At 33.6% G+C, this 18,966-nt stretch overlaps 1 protein-coding gene across 3 annotated transcripts; it reads left to right on the top strand.

The window, feature by feature from the left end:
• Positions 1-1,266: 1,266 nt before the first annotated feature.
• Positions 1,267-17,940, top strand: LOC118189162 (uncharacterized). 3 transcript variants are annotated; one of them, XM_035359709.2, is made up of 3 exons: positions 1,267-1,424; positions 10,189-10,526; positions 17,002-17,357. In XM_035359709.2, the coding sequence occupies exons 2-3, from the start codon at positions 10,200-10,202 to the stop codon at positions 17,077-17,079; spliced, it is 405 nt and encodes a 134-aa protein (XP_035215600.1). In that variant the 5' UTR covers positions 1,267-1,424; positions 10,189-10,199; the 3' UTR covers positions 17,080-17,357. The 3 variants fall into 3 exon arrangements, with proteins under 3 accessions (XP_035215600.1, XP_035215604.1, XP_035215603.1); XM_035359713.1 differs by lacking the exon at positions 17,002-17,357 and adding an exon at positions 17,682-17,940 and having other exon boundaries at positions 1,268-1,424; XM_035359712.2 differs by lacking the exon at positions 1,267-1,424 and adding an exon at positions 4,084-4,107.
• The last annotated feature ends 1,026 nt before the right edge of the window (positions 17,941-18,966 follow it).

Below are 18,966 nucleotides of genomic sequence, written 5' to 3'. Positions count from 1 at the left end.
GTAACTAAATGAATCAGTTTAATCAATAATGGCAAATATCACATCCATCCTGCTCCCTTATGTTTATTTACTAATATGTCAATAAAATAGAAAATATCTATTTATTAATGTATGTAGTCCATAAATAAAAATATTAACTCAGTTTGTCATTTATTTTTTTTCCAATTCACTTTAATTTCATTTCAAATTCAAACTGTTCAACAAAAACTGGAGTCGGAGTCGATGTGTTTTTAGCGACTCCAACTCCGACTCTTTTTACCCCAAAATCTACCCGACTCCGATTCCGACTGCATGACTCCGACTCTATTTTGATATCGTGCAATTTCGTTTTCTCTAATTTCATATCGTGCACTTATTTTAAAAACAAAAAACGTTTTTGTGGCTATATACGGTGTTGAAAGAAGGATTTCCAGTTCTGCAAGATCATTCCACAGTCTTTCTGTTAGTGAAATATTAGGGTTATTTACATCTTTTGGAAAAGTTCTTAATCCTAACATTTCAAATTCAAACTGTATCGCTAACAAGACAAAAAAAAACTTTTATTTAATTTGATATCGTGCACTTATTTTAAAAACAAAAAACTTTATGTGTGTAGTCTTTCTTTAGGGATGACTCATGTTAAGAGTTATTAATTTACGGAATGGAGGGTATGATAAAAAATTAAGGAATCCTTGAACAGACCCAACCTTCAGTAACATTTTTGCCTCTTTTCGCTGCCCATAGACTCAAATTCGTGATATGTAAAATAAAAGGAATAGTAACTACTAAAAACAAATTAACCAAAGTTATTGGCAACAGCGTATTTAAGCCGTCGCACATGTGGCAGTAACTTTCCGAATTGAGGAAAACGCAGTGTACAAGCGTAAAAAAAAATATAAAATCTCCCTGGTGAGATGAGGCTGACACTTCATAAATCTGCCATTGGTATGAGATTATTAGAAAACGGATTTACATAAAGAAAAATGCTTCGCACACGATTGAAGGCAAAACTAATGTACGATCCGTTTATATAAAAAATAAATAATGTTTCGTCGAGATTAATTCCGAAGTTTCGATCTTGGTCTGACGATCATGGCGCTTCTAAATCCCTGGAATATTATCTTTAAAAAGAAATGTATGAGAATGCAGTTGAAAGCTTAGAAACTATTTGGTGTGAAAGTATTTCAATCCGTATTTGTCAGCTGCATTATGGTGCCAAGGCTGAGAAGTCAGAAAATACAGTAGAACGAATTTCGAAAACACGCGCATGCGTAATGAAACGAAAGTATGCAAGGAAAGCTAGGTTATGACGAAAAAAATAAACTGAGAAGAGGAATCTAGATAGTATCAGTATACCTTGAAGCTCTGTGCGAAACGCTTAGTTGGATTACTGACAATCAATAAACGTAACCTCACACGAAATCTTTGTGTTAAAAAAAAAAAAGGTAAGCTCAAATTTCACATTAATTTAGAATTGGTATTATCGTACTTAGATTAGTACTTAGGAATTTGAAATCAAAATTTTCAAGTATTTAATTATTATTATTATTATTATTATTATTATTATGAGAGTGCAACAGAGCAGAGGAACATTTTGACCTTACTTTTGATTCATTACATTGGGCGAAACTTTCTTTAAACAATAGAGTTATTAAATATTAATCAATAAATTCTAAGTTTTTCGAATAAATATTTAATCTCCAAATATATTAAATTAACGGAAATATCAGAATCACGTTTACAGATTCCTTCCGGTCAATTATTAAACAATCGGTTTTTAAGGGCTCGCTTAGTGTCAAATTTATATTAAACTACCAAAGGAATATGAAATGTTTGTTTTTGATACAGAAGTATCAGTAAATAATTTTATTAGTATAAATATAATTTATACTAATAAATGTTATGACTTATTATGTAGCTTAAATAGATTTTAAATTATATTTTAACTCAGTTCTCACTAATCCCAAGATAGATACTTATACATAACAATACGTGATAAAATAGTTTAAAATAATTCTGAATATCCAGAATATTTGCGCCAAAATTTTAAAAAAGTTCGATTAATATAACTACAATTAATAAATTTAAAATAATATGAATTTACTATTTTATTTAATATAAATATTATATAATATTAATATAAATAATATTTTTAAATAATTATAGATTTAGATAAATTATTTAAGAAAATACGATGTTTTATTATTTTAATTGTATTTCTTTTTCATAATTTTATTACCATAGAATATTTTCTGTAAGTTAGAAAGTTCCAAAAGTGTTAAATCTATGAGTTTGATTCATTTAAATAAATGTAAATTATATAGAATAATTTAATATGGAAATAATCTTAACCCGATAAGTTAATATGGGAATCTCTGATAGTTTTCTCTAGTTTCTAAAGCCTCGAGATAACGAAAGTTTACTATATGTTTATTTTTAATAAAATGTTTATTTTTAATAAACATATTTATGATTTATTAATATTGAACTTCTTATTAAAATAAAGTATCAAAGACATTATGCTAATTGTGCAAATATTTTACTGATGTATTAATTGCATTTTTAGTAACTTGGTTGTATGCATTGAGCTATTTGTTACTAGATTGCGGTTAAGATCACAAAGTGAATGAAGTTTTGGGGTAGAAACTATTAAAGAAGCATACTAATCTCAAAGCCCTTACCTGCAGACGTTGAACTCTTACGTTCCCTCCCTTTTTTGCCGAAACATATATTTATAAAACAATCGTACAAATTTTGATCAGGAATAATTCCATGAATTCCAGATTCACAGTCTCGCAGTCTAAAATCATATTGTTTTTAAGTGAAAATAAAGTGTTAATATTAAAACAATCAATTTTAAAAACAGAAAATAAAAATTTTAAAAAAGTCTGAAAGCTTTCAGATTTTACATTACGCCCAAGGGGCGTGTTGTTTAACGTTTTGTACGTTACCTTTATTTATTAAATATCATGTTCTTCCCACTTAAACCATAAAAATTCAAATCAATAACAATATCGCAAAATAAATTTAAAATAAGTACATCGTTAGAATTTCCGATACACAGTCTCACGCGCTGGAGATAAAAAAAAAAAAATTTCGCACAGTGTTGCCATTGCTCGCTTTCAAATCTTTGAGTTTCTTAATAAAAAATTCGTTAAAGTATTACAAAATATGAAATCGATAGTGAAACAAATTCCAAATTAGGGCTTCGAGATGCCCATATTCGGTGGGGGATTATGCTATTCAAAATTCGATGGCTCTAGATGCCATTGTTTATCACAATGCGAGAAAGATACGTGCATTTATGCAGATTCTTCATTATTAGCCCAAAGAAGTGTTAGCTCAGAAGGGCTATTAATTTCCTTTTGCATTTTACGTCGATTCACTATAAACGGCGAATCACTTTTGAAATTGGCTGTATATTATACAGATATACCCTTTTGCCACCAAATATTATCGCTCTGTATAAGGAAATTAAATAATGAAGAATAAGTATATTTCTCGCATTGTTATAAAACAACGGTATCTAGAGCCATTCAATTTTGAATAACGTACGTCTCCACCCGAATATGGGCATCTGCAAGCCCAAATTTGAGATTTGGAATTTTTTTATCATTTATTTCATGTTTTGTAAATCATTTATGAGTTTTTTTATTAAGAAACTCAAAACTTTCAAAGCGAGCAATGGCAACACTGTACGGGGGGGAGGGAAGACATTTTTATCCCAGCGCGTGAGGCTGTATATTCTACAGATATACCCTTTTGAATATTCTGCGGTATTGCTGTTGGATTGAATTTTATGGTTTAAGTGCGAAGAATATGATATTTAATAAATAAAGGTAACACACCGCTGCAGAGTGTCAGCTGTGAGCTGCAGTGAGGCAAATCAGTATGCTACTGCATCCCACACACGTTCTGTGACGTTTAAATTCTGAGAATAAGCGGGACACTTCCCTCCGCTCCATACCTTTGCTCTCAAGGTAATTAGTCGCCAGTACAGCGCATCGGGAACAAGCGTTTTCGACTGTTAGGAGGATGCTATTATAGACTGGACTTCTAAATGCTTGACATATGGATCAGAAATTTCACCCCTTAATTTCAGCATTCATGGTTGCACAGCTAGAGTAGGTATGTTAGTGCAGCCATTCAAAAGAATCCCTGCTCAGACCATGATTCTATCTCTTATATAACAAAGTTTCGAGGCTTTATTTCTTGGGGGTTGCTTTCTCCAAATTTTAAAACATATGTAATACAGGCCGGGCTTTGAATCTCGAAGAACGGGTTGACTGCAAGGGCGCTTTCGTGGTTTTCCTAATGTGTAACCTTAGAAAGGTCTTTCAGGAAGACATCATTCTCTTTAGTGTTTGAGTGCTTTGACATAATCAAGTAAAGACTGTGTACATCTAAGTGCGTTGTGCAGCACAAGGTGCTGGGACAAATATCCTGGGTATAAAGCCCTTAGTTATATACTCCTCGAAAAAAAATATATCAGAAAGCTCATTTTGCGTTTTTGCAGCTGAAGATGATGGTTCTGTAAAACCATCGAAACTAGTCCTGTGAAAATTTGAAAATATAACGCTGATTTTTGTTGTTTGACTTCTAAATTAATAAATGTATTATTAGCCCAAAAGGGCAGTAGCCTAGAAGGTTTCGAAACGGCATTTTGCGTAGTTTCACTATAAATGTTCGCTTCACTTTTCAAATTGTTAGCACGAAATACATTATAGCTCTCTATTATATTTAAAGAAATTAAATAATGAAGGATCTGCATGAATCTATGAATGTTTCTCGCATTATGAAAAAACGAAGGTATCTAGAGCCATCAAACTTTGAATAACGTAATCCTCCATCCGAACATGCGGACCGGGACTCCCAAATTTCGAAATTGTTTCGAATTTCAAATTTAAAAAAAAAATGTTGTTATTCTTTGTTTAAATGTTGTTTTCATAATGCATCATTTGATGTTCTGTTTTATGTGAAGTTTTAGTTGATTAAAGCTTTCATTTCATCTTAAAGGAAATAATTTCTACGTTTACAACACTCTCTATCAAAATATATTTGTTTGAAATTCCTCACTGTTAAAAAATTTGATGTAAAGTTTTCGAGATTAAATATTAATCCATTCCCTGTAAATTATAGAATTTACCTTTATTTAAGGAATTGTTTGCATCAATATTTCATAATAACCAATCTTCATCTAATACACAAATCTAACTATCTTAGAAGTGTACTACATCAGAATGGAGTGAAACTAACTAAGTATATTCCTGCTTCTGAAAACAGATGCAACGAAGCTTGAAACAAGCTCTCTATACAGTATTACGCTAAAAACAAAGAGACATCACTATTGAAAGCTTGCAAAAAGGTCTGCAACTTTGAACCCTCAGTTTTCCTCAAACATATTCATCTACTTATCATGATATTCTGTCCGCTAAAGAGGAAAAATGTCTTCGTGGAGGGCTTTCTAAAAGATACCTTCTGGTACACACTCTACGAACGGGAAAAAATACGAAAACACCCATCCAGCTAGCCCGTTCAATGGGTTCGAATCCCGGACAGAAGTACCAGTGTTCAGTGACTTTTACCGTTCAGCCGCTGGTGAGCCTAAATATAGTTAGATTTTTTACATTTTCAGCTACCTATTCACACTGATTTAGCAGTCAAACTTTTTAAGATTATTTACTTAAATGAAACAAGGCATTTGTAGTTACTTTGTGTACTTCTTTATTTCCAATAATTTAATTTTTTTTTATCGAAAACGTTTTGTTATACTTTCTAAGATCCTTTACATTTCTTTTAAAATTTTAATCTGAATTTATGCCAACTTTAAGCCGATCTGAGAAAATGAAAACGAATACAGTGGGTTTCACGCCTTCAGAAAGAAAGCTATTAAGTTAATAGCAAAAATTCCGCAATTACAAAAACGAAAAAAAAAAAAAAAAAAAAAAAAGAAAGAAAAATCTGAACGGTCATATTAAAGGGACTCGTACATCTTAAAACCCATAAGATCTTCGAATATGTGACTGTTGCAAGAATTAAGACAATTTATTTATTTTAAAAGCAATTACTTCCAACTTTTACAGCTGACTACATAATATAGCTGTTTTCTGGAATAGTAAGCAGAAAGTTTGTGTTGCCACAAATATTTTTATAATTTAATCCGCTTTGTGAAAAAATTTTTTTGTCATGTTTCCACCTTGCGCGAACAGTTTAAAATATTCTGTTGCATATTTAATATATAGCTTTTATAACATTTGGAAATTACTGAGAAGCAAAAATTCTAAGAATTTCTTGTTAAATTTTTATTTTATTTGGAGTTGAGTTTATAAAATGTATTTTATTAAAAAAATTTTGTAATGTTTTCATGCATAAAATTTTTTTAATATTAAAATATTCATCAGATTTTTGGTTCAGTTAGAAAATAGTGCCCATATAAAGAATTCCATCAAATTTCAAGTATGTACCATTAGCCATTTTAAAGTATCATGCGCGCAAGGTGGAAACATGGCTAAACCTTTTGTCACCAAACGGATTAAATTACAAAAACATTTGTGGCAATACAAACTTTCGGGTTACTAGTTCCGAAAGCAGCTATATTATGTAGTCAGCTGTAAAAGGTTGGAAGTAATTGCTTTTGAAATAAATAAAATATCTCAATTCTTGCAACAGTCACATATCCGAAGATCATAAGGGGTTTTAAGGTGTATGAGCCCCCTTAACGGCATTTTAACGGTGCCCCAAAAGGGTTTGTTAAGGTTTTCCTATTCTCTCGCTGAGCTCGCAGTCTACCAGTGTGCTGTTGCGCTTACTCTTACTAACCCACTTCTTTTCTTCTATTCAGCTTTACTGTTAAGCATCATTTTCTTCTTTCCGTTAAAGCAATTGCATCTCTTTAAGGCATTAAAAAATCGCAGTGCTTTTAAAATAGTGTCAACAATTAATTAAATATAAAAAAAAAATATTTAAATTTTAGAAAAGCTAAAAAGTACAATATTTGTCAGCATTTACCTATGTACGTTATGCAGGACGTTACGTGGAGGACTTTTTAAGAGAAACTGGCTTGTATGCACGTTATAATGGAGAAAACCACAAAAACGCCCATGCACCTAGCCCGTTCGCCGAATTTTTAACCTCGGACGAAATGCCAGTGTTTAGCACTTTAACCGCTCGGTGTCTGGTGGGCGCTACAGTGCACTAGTGGAGGATGGCTTATGTAAAGATCTTACTTCATTTGTTTAAATGTCCGTGCGCTTTATTTAACAGCGCCGGTCCTTGCAGTCTTGCGCCACTGCAAGGACCGGAAGTGGTGGATATTTCATTATGGAAGCATCTAAATAGGTGGCCACCATTGCCTCCTATGAAGGGACAGTTACATCCTTGCCTTCTCCGGTTTTCGAACCCGGGCCCTACGCTACGGCAATCAAAGTCACTAACCGGCTGGGCGGGAGATCTCACTTCACTGCAGAAATGATATGGTGTGTATTTAAGGGCGGATTCGAGGCATGCTTTGGGTACAATCGCTAAAATACGCGCCTTCGAAACAAAAGATTCATGTTTCGATTTGATCGACAGAAAATCGTTTCTTTCAGTTTAGATTCTAGATGGCGCCATTTGTAAACCCACATCAAAACTTATTACAATGATCTATTTTGATTTAATATTATTTGAGCAGTGTTGCTGAGAATTAAATCGGTGGCCTTACAGTCTTAATATAAATGTCATGAATTCCTAATTACATTCGTTATGAAATTCCATCAAGGTATGTAACATGCAGTCTGTGAATTTTGCAGGTATTTCTTCTTTAAAAGACTACTTCGCATATTTCGCTTTAAAGTAGGATGATTCAAAACGCTATGTCGATGCGAAAAAAGTGAGCACATCCTCTGTTCACACTTTTACACAATTTAAATATTTTAGACATCAACTGCCGAAAGTCAGCATACTTGTTTTTAAATAACCTCTAAATTCGTAACGTTTTTGAGACCGATAAATATTCCAAATAGTATTACATAATCTATCTCAATGCAATTACTTTTGCAGTAACTGCTTTTCTACATTTCTGGCATTTTCTACCAGCAACAGGCAATTATGGATATTTTTTAACATTGAAACCTGCTTTTAAATTCAGCCGGATAAAGAAGCTAAATAATTTGGAATTATTGTGCAGATTTATGTAGACATTTGAATACCATTGTCATTGGCATATGTCACGACTGGAAAATTAATTGTACAGAATATTTTCTCATAACAGATAATTAATTAATTGCGTTTAAAATCAAATGTCTTGTTTGCCATCTGCGAAATAATTTTCTTCAACCTTTAAACGTTTGAGATTGTTATATTTTTCTTTGATATTGTGCTGAAAAATAAAAAAACACCGGTAAAGAAATTAAAAGCGAAATCAGAACTACGCCGAGACTAGCTGTCAAAGGTTGTTCGGAGCAGAGCAGACCTGTGATATATATTTATAAACTTTAAAAATATTTAGACGATGTGATTCCACTATCGTAGTATCTCTTTATACTTTCAAAATTTAGAGAAAAAAGAATTACATTTCATTTACCTCGATAATGCCCACGCTTTTTGACGAATAACAACTTCAGTACTTCATACAATCAGCTTCACATGCCTCATAGAATCCGCTTCACATTTGAATTAAAACATAAATTTCCCAGTGGAATACCATCAAAAATAGAAATAATTATAAATATTAACATATTAATAGTATATTTTTTTTATAAAACTTCACATATAAGACCGGCGAATAATGTGCGCGGCATATCTGATGCCATCTAAAAAAAAAAAGAAACAAAAAAGTTAAAAGTAGCTTAATTCGTAAAGTCTGGTAGACAGCTTCCGCCATCTATTGACGGCAATACGTAACAACAACAACGCATAACACTTTTAGTTTTGTTATGCGCTATATAGTTTTCTTTTTAAGTTTAAATAATTTCCTGGTGATGAAGAAAACAAAACTCATCTAGAAATTTTCCTATCCTTAATTACTGTCCCGTGGTATGCAAACGAATCTGTGCTATTATAATATGTGAGCGTCTGTTTGTTGGTTTGTCTGTGACATAATCTCCTCCGGAACGGCGGGGATTTGAGTTTCGAAAGAGGTACCCCCGGATTCCGAAAATTCGTAGGAAGCCATTTCGACCATTCTCATCTTCATACAGCTTTAATCAGCCGCCGCGATATTAATTAAAAATTATGTAAACACTAATTTTCGTTCTCATATTAGCAAGTGGCAACAGTCTAGAGATAAAAATGCTTTATTTCAAAAAGTGTTGCCACCGTTCGCTTTCAAATCGTAGAGTTTATTAATCAACAGTTTGTAAGTTTTGTTGAAATTGTTGTGTTTCAGCTTTGTAGTCCAGGCTGTCGTAGTATTGTTGTATTGAATTTGTGTTGTATTTAGTTGTATTGATTGAAGTTGTATTTAGTAGTATTGATTGAGGTTGTATTTAGTTGTATTGATTGAGGTTGCATTGCAGTTTTTGAATTTGTCATTGATGCCAGTATTGTATAGTATATTTCTCTTATTGTTGTCATTGAAGCTGCATTGTCTTGGATCCTTTGGTAATTGAATTACAAATAAATGATTAATTATTGCTGCGAACTAACCTACAATATCATTTAAATTCTGAGAGCATATGTAAATCAAGTGCAAGTATCAAAATCTATGAATATGTAATTCCAATAAATTTTTTAATCCTAAAAATTTATAAAAGTGCATAAGTGAATAATTATTGGGCAGGCAGGAGGCAGACTTATCAAGGGAAAGTTGCTTCCAAACCTAACTCTTTGAATTATTCAATTTGTATTTCGTCATTCATGTAGGCAAGGATAAAAGGAAAAATCAAAACCAAAAGTAAAACCAAATATTGTGAATTACTAAAAAGAAATTTAAACAAGTTTAAAAAGTGGAATTTTGAGAGAGGAGGAGGTTTTCTCCCGTTAATAGAAAATTTACTTCTTAAAAACGTGAACATTTAAATGAGTCAAGCATTTAAATGAGTGAACACTGGTCACAGCATTTAAAATGAGTGAAATGTTACAATTTCATGTAACTGTATTACTATCACATTTATTTTTTAATAACCGAGAAATTACGATGCATTTTCTGGTAGCAAATTTACACAGTATATTTTATATAGATTATGCAGAAAACTCCTGGTATCTCTTAACCTTTTTTATATTTAACAGATTAATCAAAGATGGCTTCTGTCCAAAATTTGCTCCTTTTGCTTGTGGTGATTTTTGCGACTCTAAACTCGGCTTATTCAAGACCAGCTGATACGGAGGCCACTTCAGCAGCTACTCCAGCTGATACCGCAGGAAGTTCATCTACTCCAGCAGATGCTTCAGATTCTAAAACAGATGATTCGACAAAAGCAAATGATTCATCTAAGGCAGATGATTCAGCTACTACTCCTACAGTTAGCTCAGTTACTACTGTAGCTTCATCATCGAGTGACGGAGGTTCTTCATCTAGCAACGCAGATTCTACAGCAAGCTCCTCAGATGATTCAGCTACTACGGCAGTAAGTAACTACTTTATCATTTCAGCAGCATGTTTAAAAATAAGGCTGAGGTTAATTTTCCTGTGAAAAGCGACTGATGTTTAGTAATTTTAGCAACCGATGTGCGTAGACTATACCTTCAATTTCAAGGATGCCCACAGGGGTCGAATAGCTCTCCGCTGCTCTGTAACCTGGTTATTAACGATTTATTACATAAGGAGTTACCTATTAATGCAAAATTTATATGCTATGCTGATGATTTAATAGTTTTGACAGCTGAGTCCTCCCTCGAGAAGATTGAAAGAACTTTTGTGAAAATTTAGGATGTTATAGAAGAATGGCTTTGAATAGAAAATTGAAATTAAATATTACCAAAACCAAGGCTATGCTTTTCTCGCGGAGAGGTAAACATACTATATATCCCAGACTGCGATATAAAGGTGAGAAGAAAGGAAGGAATTTAAAGTTCCTTGGAGTTATTTTTGATGATAAGTTATCGTTTAAGGATCATTTTGATATGGTCCATAAAAAAACGGATACTATTTTACAATTTTATAAGAGATCCTTCTCTGGGGAGATTTTAGCCACTAAGAGTAGGATTATGAAACAAATTTATGAATGTGTTTTTGCTCCTATTATAGCTATTAAGAGTAGGACTATGAAACAAATTTATTAATGTGTTATTGCTCCTATTATAATGTACGGTGTTGGAGCTTGGGATTCTAGGGCGGCGGAGTTGCTGAGACTAAGGAACAAATTGAATTCTATCCAGAGAGGCTGGCTCTCGCAATCACAAGACTTTTTAGAACTGCTCTTACGGAAATTGCTAATATACTTGCTGGCATTCCATCCATCTCGTTGTCCTATGACTTTTACTATAAAAAGTTTTTATGGAGATCAAATAAGATTGACTTTTATATATATACAGATGATATTGTTTTTAACACTGCTTTTTATATTTTTAATTGTCATCTTTTACATCCAAGGGAAAGAAGATCAATTATTTTTAATAGGTGCATTCCTGTATTTAATGATATTGAGGTCTATACGGATGGCTCGGGGTTGGAGGGAAAAAATTGGCTTAGCATTTGTAGTGTTCTATCATGGACTGCAGATTGAACATGCGAAGTTTAAATTATAAAAATATACACAGTCCAGTCACATTAATGTGACCATCTGTCAAAAGCCAGAATAACCACCTTTCGCAGAGCGGACTGCTGCGAGACGTGCAGGAAGAGACTCACATAGGTCCCTGAAGGTGTTCTCTGGGATGTTGAGCCATGCCGACTCTAATGCCGTGGCCAGCTGCGCTAGATTACGCGGTTGAGGATCCATGGCGCGAACAACTCGATCGAGATGGTCCCACAGATGCTCGATTGGGTTTAAGTCAGGTGAGTTTGCTGGCCAGGGGAGGACGGTAAACTCATCCTGCTGCTCTTCGAACCACGCACGTACACTGGCAGCTGTATGGCACCTCGCATTGTCCTTAAACAATGCGAGGTGCCATACATAATAAAATAAATATGCTGGAAGATGCCATCATCCTGAGGAAAAACAATGCGCATGTAGGGGTGAACATGGACCGCAAGGACAGATGCGTACTTGTATTGATCCATTGTGCCTTCCACAATGATCAGTGAACCTAGAGAATGCCAGGAAAACATTCCCCAGACCATAATGCTCCCGCCTCCAGCTTGGACCGTTCCGGCAATGGTTGCAGGGTGGTTCCTTTCAGAGGTTTCACGCCTTATACGCCAACGTCCATCTGTCCGATGGAGCATAAAACGCGATTCATCCGAAAACGCAACCTGTCGCCACTCAGTGGACGTCCAGCTGCTGTATTGGCGTGCAAATTCTAGCCTTCGGCGTCGATGAACAGCAGTCAGCATAGGTGCACGAACCAGGAGTCTGCTTCGGAGGCCCAGACGCAGCAATGTTCGCTGAATAGTACTTTGGGAGACACTTTTGGTAGCCCCTTGGTTCATTTTGGTGGTCAGTTGCTCAACGGTAGCCCGTCTATCTGCCCGAACGCATCTCCGCAACCGTCGTTCGCCTCTGTCATCTATGGCCCGTGGTGCACCACATTTGCCACGTCGCTGATTTTGGACAGTCCCATTTTGCCATGCACGGTACACTTTTACCACGGCGGCACGCGAACAGTTCACAAACTCAGCCGTTTCGGAAATGCTTCCACCCTTGGCCCGAAAGCCAATGATCATGCCCTTTTGGAAGTCGGATAAATCGCTTCGTTTCTGCATTACGCCAACGATTGAAATGTTTTCCGAAGCCCTCACACACCCTTTATATACGCTCAACTGCACTGTGCTGCCACCTGCCTTCTGTGATTGGTTATTTAACTCTGACATGGAAAGTACGTGGTGGTCACATTAATGTGACTGGACTGTGTAATTCGTTGTATCAAGCTGAACTGATTGCTATACAAAAAGGCCTTGGAGTGATTTGTAAAACATCTTAATGAATCACATGTAATTACAATACATTCTGATTGTATGCCAGTTCTTCAAGCACTTTCTGACCCTAACTATTCAAATTATTAAACAATTGGTGGTCCAATTGGAGGTAAGGCATCAATTGAATTTTAATTGGGTTAAAGCCTATATTAGTTGTTTGGACAATGAGAGGGCGGATGTCTTAGCAAAGGGGACAACAATGAGTAATGATATGGAAACTGTCAATGTACGAGCCTCCAGGAGAAGATGCATTAACATTATGAAGTGTGACATTGTATAGATAAACGGCGGACTCAATGGGAAAACTCTTATAAAAATAATATGTTCATGAAGATTTTTGTTCCTAAGAATAATATGAATATTAACAATGACATTGACTTGAATCAGTTAATTACAGGTCACAAGAGATTTCCCTTTTATCTGAAAAGATTTTATGTTCAAGATAATGATTTATGTAAAGTATGTACAAAAGTAAGAGACAATGTCCACTTTATTACAGAATGTAAGTTAACCAGATGCATTGATGGAGCGAACATAGATTTCATGAAAAATGGTTTACTTAAGGCAAGAGCAATAGCACATAAGATTATGAAGATTATTACTAACAATAAAGAATCCATTGGCATTATGTGATTCGTGTGTTTGTATGGTTGTGTGGATGTTTGCGTGATGTGTGAATATTAATTTCTCTTTATTTTTTATTTAATTATTAACACACCATTTTGATGAATTACGATTAGTTTATGTTTCTCTTCTTTCCTTGTGTGTTTTAAAAAGGAAAATTTTATCAAGCAGCTATATTTTGAAATGCTGGCTGAATGTATATTTTGAGTTTCTTTTGTTGCTTCATTCTAACGTTTTAGTTGCTCGGACTCGGGGCCTGGTTTCTCGGTGCTTAGTTTTAATTTTCTGCTGCATAATTTTATTTATAGGGTATTTTGAACATGGCTGGGCCGCTGGTTGCCCTTGTTTGTGGTTTTTGTACTGGTTTAGCCCGTATAGGGTCATAGGGCAAAATTTGTTTTGCAAGGTGGACCGGGCTGCTCCCTAAGCTCACCTTCAATTACAAAAATGTTTAAAATACGCAAAGAGTTTTATTTCGGCATTTTTAAATTTAAGAGATCAGTTTTGAACAAAATTACAAAATCTATTTTTTTAACTCATTGTAAAAATAAAACAGAAAACGTTTGACATCCGTACGACATAAACTGAGCGAGGTATTAAATTTTAAAATCGAACATCATAATCAGGGCCTGCAAAAACTGAAAAACGAGATGTATCTAAAAACATAAAATATCAGTTAGGAAAAAGTATCTGATATTCAGAGATTAAGTTCAGCGAGATGTATCTAAAAACATAAAATATCAATTAGGAAAAAGTATCTGATATTAAGAGATTAAGTCCAGCGAGATGTATCTAAAAACATAAAATATCAATTAGGGAAAAGTATCTGATATTAAGAGATTAAGTCATGAGCATTTCTATGCAGATTATTGCGAAAGGTATTTTTTTTCCAAATTGTGATTTTATTCATATAATCTCATAGAATTCATATCCTAAAAAACACTGCAAGATTTTAGTTCTAGCATGTAGAGAACTTTTAATATAATTTGCATTAATCAAAAACTAAAAATATATGTAGCTTAATGAATTTGTTGTATAATTACTACTTTATGATTCCAAAATAATAAAACTACATGCTATTAACGTATTTTCAGACTATAACTCGTGCTTATAAATCATTCGTCTTTCGGCGTAACAAATGTCAGGATTTGGCGATTGGGTCCCCTAAAAACCCCAATCGCCCTTTAAAAGGTGGAGTATATAAGCATGCCTTCTTAGCATGCCTTCGTAGTGCAAGGTCTGCAAGCTCGGCACGTGTTCGAGAGGTCCGGGGTTCGAGTTCCGGCGAGGGCATTGCTCATTTTTCAATTCTAATTAAAGTTTTCTAATAATGAAAATTAGAGAAGAGGTAATTAGGCCTCTTACCGTGGAATACATTTTCACCGGAAATATGCAAGTCTTTCGTTTGAAATATTCGTCCTTCTTAATGCATATGTTTAATATTTTATGCTCTTGTACTAAATATCCAGAAAATATCCATATGATAGGCGATCTTATTTGCCAGGAACTTATAAGGTATATCTCCCGCCTTCTTAGCCTGCCTTCGTGGTTTAGTGGTCTGCACGCTCGGCGCATATTCGAGAGGTTCGAGACCCGGCGAGGGCATTGCTCATTTCTTCAGTTTCCTGACATTGATAAATTGTAAGTTACTCTGCAGTGAAGCCCGAACTAAAAGGTGGTTAATGATGATACTTCGTCACCAGGATTTAGCGATTGGGTCTCCAAAAACTCAGTCGCCCTTTTAAAGGGGGAGTATGTAAGGTATTTCTCCCGCCTTCTTAGCATGCCTTCGTAGTGTAGTGGTCCGCACGCTGAGCGCATATTCCAGAGTTCCATGGTTCATTTACCGGCGAGGGCGTTGCTCATTTTTCATCATTCCTGCTTCAAAAAAATAACCGAATGACTCTACAAGGTTTCCAATAATTTTTTTAAAAATATCGCCTTAACGGACTAATCATTTGTGTAAAGCGGGAAATATTACCTTTCCGCACGTCAATTGACTGGTGCTGATACCGAATGATCGTTAAACGGTATTAGTTGTGGCTTGTTTCAGTTGTCTGACCTAATCAGAACAAGTCGACGAATGTAAACATGCCGAGAAGAACAAGATTGCATCTGTCGTTAGTATGGACTATAAACATTATATAGGTGACACTACGATTTTACCCAGGTCCATCCCAGACTTTACCCATGTGAGCACTGCAGAGGACGGGTCCGGCGGTGTCCCTTGCCTCTTTCTCTATCACTAAAACGCCCGAGAAGACTTTTGGTTCTCCGTGAATGAAATATGTGAAAAGTGACAATTCACCTCTGCTTCGTATTGAAAATGTTTTTTTTTTTTTTTTTTTTTTTTTTTTAATTATTATTAATTTCTTTGCACATGCGATGCAAATAATTGATGTTTTCTCTTGCTGGAATAGGCGTAATTAGGGAAGGAGAAAGGAAATTAGGTAAAATACGTATAACCAGTGAACATAAAATTTTAAAAACTAACCGTATAAATGCAATACATTAGCAAAAAATACTGTATTAGGAGGTTTTATATGGTAGAAGTAATAAGCAAAATTTGTGTATGAAACCTTCAGTGAGATTCTGAAATTACCGATGAAAGGTTTGTAGAGACATTATGTATTTTTTTTAAAGCAGGAGAGATGAAAAATGAGCAACGCCTTCGCCTGGAATCGAACCACAGAACTCTGGAATATGCGCCCAGCATGCAGACCACTACACCACGAAGGCACGCTAAGACTGCTAATCTTATAGGTTTAGGCTTCATTCTAAAAATTTAGAATGTATCAAGCTGGCTTAAAAATAATGGAGACTCAATCTAAATATTACCAGCATCAAAGATTTTAAAAGCATACTTTCAAATAAGAATGTTATTAAAAATTTTAAGCAAACATCTCAATACGCTGGAAACCTTTAAATATGTTAAAATTATGTGAGTCTCTAAAATTAAATGAAATATTAGAATGAATAATTATAAGACTGTTACAGAATGAAGAACCGTACAGATAGTAAATTAAAATATTGCTATGGTTCTATTATTCTAATATTGCTAACATTTCAATACTTTGTAATTAACAGCCTTAAATTAAAGTGTACTGAACTTAAAATATTGAGCAGTGTAAAGAAGTAACTGCTCAATATGAGGAAAAACAAAACTGTGCAAAATTCATTAAAATAAGTAAAATAATTAACGTAAAGTGTTACGGTTACAAGAAACCTCATTATATAATGAATACATAAGAAATAAGTTAAAATTAAGGGTACATAGGAAAGTATGCAGAATAAAAGGTAAAGTAATTTTAAAAGTGTTCGACAGATGACACTGTCACAACAAGCAGTCTATAAAAACATGAAATTTTTCAAAGATTTTTTTTTTTTTTTCTTTCCAACAGTTTCAAAAAGAGATAAGAGACTGTGGCGTCATCGTATTAGCCCACGATAGCTTTTACCACCATGACTGTTGCCATTAGGCGAGGATAAACTTTTGACGTTGCCACTCACACAAGTATATTTCCGAAGAGCGGAAGTCAATTCTATTTATCTTACAGAAAGATCCAAAGTACTCCACTCCAATGGACTCACAGGGCATGCCCAGTGCTGCAGGCTTGCTAGTGCAGCAGAGACCCTACTATACAGCTACTATTATCCTTTTAATCTTTTCGTATAATTGCTTTTTTTTGTGAATATAATATATGGTTACAGACGAAAAAATATAGTAGTGTATTAAAATAAATTTTGTTTGTTCACAGTTATGAGTTCCTTCCTTCATGCTTACTATTCGTCTATGCTTACTTTGTCCGTGTTTATGTGTTAAAATCGTTACGCTTACATCTGCTTCGTCAGTAATTTTTTTAGAAACACCTTATAAGGTACTGCCTTAAACCTTTCTGATACAAAAATACTACTCTTTCTTTTGAAAGCCTGAAAAAAATTTGAATTCAGTTGGTTTTTTTAAAACATATCTGTGGAAGTGTTTATAAAAATCGTTTTACATTATAATGCATTTATAATTGCTGAAAACTGTGTTAATATAATTTTTTAATTTAATTTTTTATTTTTTTCATCGTTTCAGAAATCTTTTGCAGAAGAAGTCATCGCAATGGCATTTTAAATCCAGGAGAATGAAGAACGCTTCGAATTAAGACCTGTATTGAAAGAAAATTAAAAAAAAAAACCTCCAAATCTCTTAAACTAAACCTATTATATTTTTTAGCATTGCACTTGATCTACCTCTTTTAATTACTTCAGAAACATTAATGTTTATGTAAATTATTACTGATAAACAATTTTTTTAATTTAAAATATACAGCCTGAATAAAAGGAGAAAAATGTTTCTGTTATTTTTCTTCGGTAAACCCTTGCACTAAAACATTCATTTTACAGTTTGTTCTGATGATAAAATGTAAAATAAAATTTCATTTATCAGTTTTAATCAATTACATTAAGTGCAAATGTAATGGCACAGCGGTCGGCAAACTTTTTTTACTAAAACGCCATATTCCAGAAATGCAGAACTTCAGAAGGCACCGTGAAACTTCCACAGTAATAATAATAATAATAATAATAATAATAATAATGAATATAATAATAACTTTTATCAAAACAGACTTAAATTATGTGTACTTAAATTATGTTAAGTTATAATGCTCTAACGATCTGTTTTATTATTGTATCAGGTTGTTCATAAATTTTGCTAGATAAGCAAGACAAATTCAACTATTGATATTTTGCAATTTAAATTAGTGACACATAACAATCAGCTGAAATGAAATAATTTTCTTAGTACCCAACAATGCAAAATCATAAAATTAAATCATAGTAATAAGGCTTGTAACATCCTACATATTGTATTATTGGAATTTTAAAATTCCCAATTTTTAATAGACATGAAAAGTCTTAGCTATTTCCCAAAATAATAATTTTAAAATTTTGAATTCTATTTTAAATTGCTTTACAAATAGTTGTCATCCACAGCTTCAAAATAAAGAATAGTTAATCTAAACATTTTCATATTTTTCAAAAATATAATATTTATATTATATTCAATATTTTCAGATACTGAATTAATATTTTCTATGTTAACAGTTCATATCAACTTTGTAAATAAAAATACCAGAAGATCAAAATATTAAAGAAAAGTTTGCAGCCATTTTTTTGACTTCTAAAGAGCAACAATTTTCGCAGCTGTAGAATCAGTAGCAAATCATTCGAATAATTTCATAAGTTTACATCCCAAATGTAAATAGTTAACGAATATAAAGAAGTGTGACAACGCTTAACACTCTGGTAAACGTGAACATTGATTAACTGCGTTTGGGTCCACGGCATTTTCTAATATAAAATAAACCATTCCTGAA

This window comes from Stegodyphus dumicola, chromosome 5 (assembly GCF_044657685.1).
Source record: "Stegodyphus dumicola isolate Sdum_Otavi_A_Nest chromosome 5, ASM4465768v1".
Classification (NCBI taxonomy): domain Eukaryota; kingdom Metazoa; phylum Arthropoda; class Arachnida; order Araneae; family Eresidae; genus Stegodyphus; species Stegodyphus dumicola.
The sequence above is the reverse complement of the archived record's forward strand: the minus strand, read 5'-3'. Positions and strand labels throughout refer to the sequence as shown.